This window comes from Fukomys damarensis, unplaced genomic scaffold (assembly GCF_012274545.1).
Source record: "Fukomys damarensis isolate Sample0158 unplaced genomic scaffold, DMR_v1.0_HiC HiC_scaffold_9, whole genome shotgun sequence".
Lineage (NCBI taxonomy): Eukaryota > Metazoa > Chordata > Mammalia > Rodentia > Bathyergidae > Fukomys > Fukomys damarensis.
Window position 1 is genome coordinate 25,297,925 of NW_022900921.1, and position 9,104 is coordinate 25,307,028.

General features: G+C 40.4%; 1 protein-coding gene across 1 annotated transcript in view; it reads left to right on the plus strand.

The window, feature by feature from the left end:
- The window catches only part of LOC104860847 (death domain-containing protein CRADD), a 2,339-nt gene extending 2,113 nt beyond the window's left edge, over positions 1-226 (plus strand). Inside the window, exon 2 of the mRNA XM_010622155.2 lies at positions 30-226. Coding sequence (XP_010620457.1) covers positions 30-226 — 197 coding nt within the window. The remainder of the gene's footprint in view (positions 1-29) is intronic.
- Positions 227-9,104: the final 8,878 nt, after the last annotated feature.

The following is a 9,104-nucleotide window of genomic DNA, read 5'->3' on the forward strand; positions in this document are numbered from 1 at the left end:
ACCAGCTGGCGCAGAGGCTGGGCGCCGAGTGGGACAACTGGGGCTGTCGCAGACAGACGTCTACCGCTGCAAGGCCAACCACCCCTACAACGTGCAGTCGCAGGTGGTGAAGGCCTTCGTGCGCTGGCGGCAGCGCTATGGGAAGCAGGCCACTTTCCTGAGCCTGCACAGGGGCCTGCAGGCAGTGGAGGCAGACCCGGGTGTGCTGCAGCACATGCTGGAGTGACCAGCCGTCCCTGGGTGGGTCCCTCACACCTCCGACTGGCCCCGGTGTGGGGAGGAGTGTGTGTGTGGGTCCTTTCTTTTCAGTGACCCCTAGATGGCAAGAGAAAAGGGCTTCTATTGCGCTGGCGGCAGCGCTATGGGAAGCAGGCCACTTTCCTGAGCCTGCACAGGGGCCTGCAGGCAGTGGAGGCAGACCCCGGGGTGCTGCAGCACATGCTGGAGTGACCAGCCGTCCCTGGGTGGGTCCCTCACACCTCCGACTGGCCCCGGTGTGGGGAGGAGTGTGTGTGTGGGTCCTTTCTTTTCAGTGACCCCTAGATGGCAAGAGAAATCAGGGCTTCTACCTGACATTACACAGTTAAAGACTGGGTTAGCCAGGCGTGGTGGCGCACACCTGTAATCCCAGCACTCTGGGAGGCTAACGCAGGAGGATCCAAAGTTTCTGCCAGCTTGCGCATTTTAATGACTTAACAAGACCCCTGTCTCAAAATTTAAAAAAAATTTTAAAGGACCAGGGATGTTACTCAGTTCAGGGGCCTCCAATTCACTACCCGGTCCTAAAAAAGAAAAAGAAATGCCATATTACTCAGTAGATCTCCATTGTTTCAACAGCCTGTGATTTTTAATTGCTTGACGATTGCATTGTTGTAATTGTGCAGCTTTAACTGTGTGGTTGCCTTTTAATAGACTAGGAAGTCATAGTCGTTCAAAAACAAGTATCATGTCATCGCATTGCATGCAGATGTCCTGCACCTAATATCCTGTACATTTTTATGTTACCTGGAAAATGAGCTGTGGACTTTGCGATTCATAATGATGATGATAATAAAAAGTGAACTACTATATATAATGTGAAAAAAAAAAAAGAAATCAGGCCTGAGTTTCTGCTCTTTAAAGATTTCATACAGTAGAGCAGGGAGAAATTGTTTAATCCAGCATTTCACAAGGGTGACCATTTTAGAAAATGAATTTACTTGCTGCCTGAAAATTAAAGAAGTGTAATTTTGTATGAAGGGCTACTCCTATATATGAAATAAGCCTAACAAATGATTTAGCAATGAGATTTCTGTCCCCAGCCTACACTCCTGCTAACACACAGACTGCTTCTTTGTAATCTGGGGTGATATAATCAACTAATCAACTACTTCACCTAACACACACACACACACACTCACACACACACACACACACACACACACACACACACACCAATGTATGATTTTGCTGCAAACTGACCATACCCAATCTAGGAAAGAGGACCTCAGCAACTTCTAAAAAATATGCATTCTTTTCCTTTGAAATTCAAGGATAATATGAAAACAACACATTCAAAGTCCCAGATGACAATGACTTATCTTTTATCCTTTCATAACTTTGGCCAAAAACCCACAGTGCAATCTTGAAAACCATAAATTAGGTTGAAGCATTTAAACTGCTGGCATTCTACCATTTCTGAACTGTGAAACTATTTCATATGAGTCAAATCATTAATGTACCTTTTTAGGATTCTATTTATAAAATGATGATAATAATTCATATAGAAAAGGGTTGTTTTACAGATTAAATGGACAACAGATATTAGAACCTAACCTAAAAGCAGCAGTCTCTGATTTTCAGATGTATATTTATCACAGATTGACTGGAATGAGAGTTGCTACTGCTCAAAGTATGTTTACTTAATTTCCAACGTGTCTTGGTAGACTTTGGGAGAGGAAACAGGACTTCAGAATCTGTTTTATTCTCTTTGTCACAGAGCTCTTCATTATTCTCTGATCTTTCATTTTTATAGCTTCTTATTCTTAGGAGTATAATATCCACTCTTCTCTTTCTGAGCATATTATTGTTGCTCTTTTTTTCCTGTACAGTTTTCTTCTGTTTCTAGCATTGTCTCTGTCACCTTTTGGTTCCTTTTTATCTGTTTCTTTTGTTCCAAAGGCTTTGGTTGCCTAGTGACATTGGCCGGTGTTCCCATTTATGAGCTGGAAAGCTGTTTGGCAGCCCAGGAACAGAGCTTGTTGATTGGTGAGTTTCATTATGGATGGAAAAGTGAACTGGTTTCCTTATAAAGAAATTCTCTGAGAACCAAGACCTGTCATGTAAAGGTACAAGATCCCAATAATGAATATAACTGTACTGCATACCTAAAATGTACCAATAAACTAAAAAAAAAAAAAAAAAAAAGAATAAATTTGGAGTAGCTGTTGAAAAAAAAAATTCTCCAGTCTCTTGCCTTAGGGTTATTCCCCTGGTAGCTAGTTATGTAGGTCACACCGGCAGCCATATGGGTCTCACAATGCAATATGAAAGTTTCATTTAATATTATAAAATAAAGTATTTTGCCCTATCCTGAATGTTGCCCAGTGTCTAATTTCTCTTCCCCCAAAGAAAAGTATCTAGAATTTTATTGTGGTAGAGGAAGGGCACTTAGCCTGAATTGCCTAGTTTGGGGAAGAAGTTTTGGTGGTGGTGCTGGTGATGGTGGTGGTGCTGATGGAATTATGGTAGAAGTGGTGATGGTGCTGATATCTCCTGTTCTTTCAACCATTTTTATTGCTCTCAGCACTTCTTCTCACCCTACTACAGGCTATTTGGTATCTCCAAGTCCTCATATGACCTAGGGTTCTCAGGTTTCTCACTTGTGGGCTTAGTTTAAAGCTTTCCCCAGCTGGCTTTGGAAGTTACTATTCACTAATCTGCTTTCCTTTTGCAAAAAGATAGTTGACATAGCTAAGTTCATATTCTCTTCCTCATTGTAAACTTGTTCCTTTTTAAAAATAAATTACACTGTCATTTTGCAGAGCTTGAGGAAGAAGCAGATATAAATAAATGGGATTGCTTTTCATTTAAAATGGAAGTTCTCCACTGCTCTTTTAACACATAGATTTTGCTTCTTTACATCTTATTTTCTGATTTTTCTATATTTATTTTGTTTTCAGTACACAGAACAGATTCCGTTTCCAAGTACAATGAACACTCCAAAATGATGTCCGATGTCTCAGTCTGATTCTGTTCCAGTCAAGCTCAGATACCATGGCTCTGAATTTCTTGGGGTGGGGTAAAAGGAACCTGAGCCATTTCAATTTTCTCATCTTTTAGAGTATATGTTTTTAAAATAAAGATATGCTAAAATAAAATTTGGGAAAATTGAACTATATGTTTAAACATTTGCATTTACCAATTTCAACAGAAAAAACAACAAAGCAAATCATTATGCACTGTTCACAAGATAACTATAGGATTAATTAAAATATTAATTCATAACATACATAGAGTGATAAAGAATGAGATGCAAGCTTAAAATAGTGTGACAAGTATCAATTTTGTATTTTATTTAGAGACAGTATCAGCCTTCTGAATCTTAGAAGATACACAGATATGGTGGCCGTGGAATCTGCTTTTATCTATTCCTCCTCTTCCTGCCTCAATGAGGCACACATACCCCTACAACAAGGTGGGACTTAGAATGTCCTCTGTGAAGCTTTTCCACCACGGGCAGCACCAGTAGAGTTACAGAATGGTAAACAAGTAATTGCCCTTGTGCAATGGATCAAGTGGGCAGAAAGTATCTTTTCCACAATCGGGTCTTGTATTACAACCACTGTCTCTAGAATTAAGTGCCCACTTGCCCCTGACCAGGGGACAGAAAAGAAGTTAACTGACCAGCATGGTTTGCCTCCCTCTAAGATAACTAGGTTATCAGGTCTCAACCCCAGAAGGATTTGGAACCAAGATGGACTCTTCTCTTTTCAAACTACCTTAATATTTGAAGAAATACAAAGCAGGAAAAAAATTATCCATGCACCAGTTTACTCCTAAACATTCAAGCAAATAATCTATTTTTTATTCTGCCATGTTTTCTTACTACCTATTTGAATCATCCATCATAGGCAGATGTGCATGCACACATGTATATTATGAAAATGAATAACACACTAGTTCTGAAGTCAGATGGAGCTGCACATGTATATTGTGAAAATGAATAGCACACTAGTTCTGAAGTTAGATAGAGCTGGATTCAAAAATCTGTCTCCCTCCCCTCCCTGCTTTAACAAGTGCATGACCTTGGACATGTGACAACTGCTTTGAGTTCATTTTCATCTGAATAAATGGGAAACAACAATAATAATGTGAAATAATACATGGGAAACACCAATCAAAATGTTTGCTACATAGAAGATGCTTATAAACAATAGCCAAAATTATTATTATTGGTTCCTTAATTTAACATTTATTATGTGCCAGGTGATAAGACTGTATGCCTGTCTTCCAAAAAATGCATCATCTAGGACCAGGGAGGGACATGTAATCAGACAATGAGTATGCTATGTACTAAGGGCACCATTCTACATATGCTAGTAATAATACGGTCTGAACTGGGCTGGACCAGGAAGACAGAAAAACCAGACTGGTCAAGCTTCGGTTAAGTTAAATCATGGGGATTTGGGAGAATTCGATGAAAGTGAATTTGATATGCTGCCCTTGAACATCAAATTACAAGCACTTTTGATGTGGCCACATAATCTTTCCATCATTGTTAATGACTATATAATATTACACTGCTTTGAGTTTCTGTATTTTCCTTACCTTGCCCCTGTCATTGGATTGTTAGTCACCCACCTGGAGCTATTCTAGATATCACTACAATGAATATGTACATGAGTTTTTCTGCTGGGAGATTATTTCTGTGGGATAAATTCTGGGTCAAAGGCAATGAGCATATTTAAACAATTCTTACAACTCACTACCAAGTTCTTGTCAAAGGTTTCCTACAGGGATATTATGTTTTTAGCAGAAAAGATGAAATGAATTCTTGAATATTGCTTTTATTTCTTTTTCTTTGATGTGCTGTTTAGTGGGGGAAAGTTCATGGATATTAGGCAGAAAATTTTGTGGGTATGAGGATCATCTCACTGCAGGGAACAGTGAGAGGTCTGTTTCATTGCAGCACAGGACAACCAGGAGCTCTACATGCTGACACTAACTGCATATCTTAATTGTGTTGTTTGTATTTTACTTCACTTCCCAGTCAACTAAATGCATAATTAATATCATAATAATTAGCATTGAATGGAACAGGGCAAAACATTGTCATTTCCAAACTTGACTGCTGTTTCAAGAGCATGGTGACGTTAAATGTGTCCTTTGCTCCTACCTACACATTTCAAAAGATTTGTAAAAGCAATTGAAATCACATTAGTACATATTTGTGGATCTTCTATTATTGATTAGTAAGTCATCTGGTTTGTTACTTGTCTGTAGCCTTTTGTCTTAGTGTATTTGCTGTTGCTGTAACAAAATACTTGAGACCAAGTAATTTATAAAGAACACCTGGTTATTTGGTTCACTGTTCTGGAGGCTAGAAAGCCTCCAGAGCATAGGGCCAGCATCTAGTAGGTCTTTCTTATAACAGGACAGAGAAAAGCACACAGCAAGACACAGAAATTGGGCCAGCTCAGATCTCTTTTCCTCTACTTATAAAGCCACTAATCTCATCATGTGGCCCCACCCTCCTGACCGCATCTAATGCTAATTACCTCCTAAAGGTCCCACTTCCAAATATCATCAATTTAAGAGTCTGAAGATTACATTTTCAACACATGAAATTTTGGGGAACACATTCAAACTATAGTACTCTCAGGAAAGAGGAAATAGTGGAGGCCATTTCAAGATAGAGGAAAAGATTCAACTTAGAGGAAGTCCTGAGCTTAAATGAGTTGAGGAAGGGGAACCCTGCTCCCTCTGCTCCCCTGAGATTGTTTTGTAGGGAACATAGTGGTGAAAAGGAAGGGACCAACCACACAGGAGGCTGGCTTTCACAAATAAGGGAGAAACAGTGGAGGATGGCATGGTGGAAACATCCAGGAGGATCCTGGAAACAGAGGATGGGCAAGGGGAAGATGAGAGCTTGTGGCATGCTCCCCCGTGTGTGGTGAACAGAAAATAGCTGAGAAGGGTGCTGCACAAGGACTAGTCCAGGGATAACTGTGCAGCTTTTGCAGGAAGAATCACCTGGACAAATGAGTCTGTCAGTATTAGTGTATAAGGTATCTGCAAATTCCCAGAGATCCCAGCAAAGGACACTGAGCCACTGAGCAGAACTAGTGTAAACAGACCTAAGGACCAGAGGCAAATAGGAAGAATAAACTTCAGCAGGGGATGGCCACATCATACCCGTAAGGCCAGTTGAGAGCAGTCACTGGCCTGAGGCACCATCCACTGGTCTAGGCACCAGGTTAGTCCAGGCAACTCACAGAAGATGGACACCAGGAAGAGCTATGTGTTTCCATCTATTTTGAAACCAACTGCTTTTTTATGCACCTAGCAGTCACAACACCTTGCCTGCCCCATCTTGGCTTGAACCAAGATGTGCTATCTGGAGCTAGGGGATCATCACGCAATTGTGAGGGATAAATATGAGGGGAGAGGCCAAGGGATCAGTCACTGGCCCCAACATTAATAAGCTGCCGAGCCAAAGCCCCACTAGACCTCTTGTCAGAACTGAGAATAAATTTCTGGGTCAGATTTTCAGCTCAGAGACATTTCAATGGATACAACACTGATTGACCGCTTAGGAGCTCAAGTGGACATTTGGGTTGCATGGATATTTTGCCCTACAAAATTACCATATATCATCACTTCCACTTTCTCAGAGTATTGTAACATCCTCAGCCCTAAAAGAGTCAGTGCAGGTTTGCCCTATTAAAGCTTAGCTGAAAAGTAAAGGAAGTAAGGCCAAGTTAGAAACCAAAAAATAAAACAAAAAATTTGCTTTCAAAGAAATTAATGGTGAAGAAGTTACAGGGGAATTTGGAAACAGAAACATAATCAATACCACCCTGAAAAATCCCATACATATGCTCCTACCAAAAGACTACCTTTCTTAATTCGCAATTATTCCACTAGCTTCATTAACTTTAACCTAGACGTAACTGATTTGTTGCACAACTGTGAGGCATAAGGTAATTATTTCATGAGCTCCTTAAGCAAATATTATTTATCCTTGTAGCCCTAGTGTCCATGGGCCTGGCTCAGATTAGAAGCCCAATCTAGAAAGAATGAATAAATGTGAGATATTAGGCAGAATATTTTAAAACGAAAATCTTCAACTTTTTGGTAGCACTAGAAAGTTGTATAGCCAAACAGTGTAAACTAAAGACTCTGCAGCAAAGACAGCTTGGTTCAAATTTTGTTTCTGCCCTGCCATATACCAGGTTGGCCATGCCACTTAACTCAAAAGCAAGGCCGAAATTCTCAAATTGGTGGCCTTTTCCTAAGACACATAACACCTCTGCATATCTAGCCCTCTATACTGGGAGAGAGGAGTGGGAAACTGGGATATCTGTCCTGTTGCCTCTGGTCCTGGGCAATCTCAACTATTTACTCCCACAATACCATTACAATTTGATCATTCCCTATATATGCTTTGACTTAAAAAATTAGTAGAAGCCTTCTTCTAGAGCTGCACTGTCCAATACCACGGCCACCAGAAACATATGGTTATTATAAAATTGAGACATCCTGTAAAAGTAAAATTCGTACCAGATTGCCAAAACTTTAACCAAAAACAATAGATGCATTCATAATTTGTTTTATATCAATTACATGTTTAAATGCTAATACTGAACATGATATTAAAATTATTTTTGCCAATTTCATTTTACTTTCTTAATGTGGCTACTAAAATTTTTTGAATTCCATATATGGCTTGCATTCTATGTATGCACAGTGGCACCCTAGAAAGCTAACATGTTTTGGAAGAAGCCCTAAGTAGACTGGTCTTTCTGCAAAGGCTGTGTGTGTGTGTGTGTGTGTGTGTGTGTCTGTGTGTGTGTGTGTGTGTGTGTGTGTGTGTGTATACACCTACATATATGTAGTTTAGCTGTTTAGGGAGGCAGAACAAACCTAGTTGCTAGCTCAGTACTTAGAGTTGATCCTGTGGGATATAGGCAATGATTTAGAAGCTATGAGAAGTGGCTTGACCTGAAAAGATTGTTAAAATGATAATGAAAGAGGAGTGGAGGCTGACTGGCAGGTGGAACAAAAACCAAAAGCCCAAAGAAGCAGCATGGCAGAACTAGCTTCACTAGCATAGTAGGTAAGAACATAGGTTTTGAAGCCAGAAACCTGGCACTTCTACTACCTGTGCGACCTCAGGCAAGTTGCTTAACTTTGCTGTATCTCAGTTTGTTCATCTGTAAAATGGGGACCTATATCATTGAGTTTCTACAGGTATCTTATTCAATTCAGACCACTATGACAAATTACCACAGACTAAGTGGTTTACAAATAACAGAAATTTATTTCTCATAAAGTCTGAGGTCAGGGTACCAGCCTGGATGTGCTTTGGTAAGAGTCCTCTTTCAGCTTATAGTCTGTTGACTGTATCCCTGCATGCTGGAAAGAAGATGAGAAAGCTCTGTGGAGTCCCTTTTATAAAGGCACTATGTCAGTCATGAGGTATGACCCAATCAATTCCCAAAAGCCCCCTTCTCCTAATACCATGGTACACTGGAGGTTAGCATTTTAAAATACGAGTTTGAGGGACACATAATTAAACCACTGCAGAGGAATATATGTGTTCATAGGTGTAAAACAGGGTCTCATTGGTCAGACTTGGTCCCATGTCCTTATTTCATTTTTAGCAGGAGAGTGGGGTCTTATGATTGGATTAGCCTGGAACTCATGCCCAGCCCATGGAGACAGGCAGCTGGATTTCTTATCCCAAGAAAGGAGAAAAGCAGGGATGTTCCGTGGTGGATGCAAACAGCAGGGGCCATTCTATAAGTTTCCTGACTTTCTGACCTTCATCAAAGTAACCCAGTGATCAGAAGCCCAGCTTTGGCTTCTGTAGAGCTGTCCTAGGGAAATAATGAAGATGA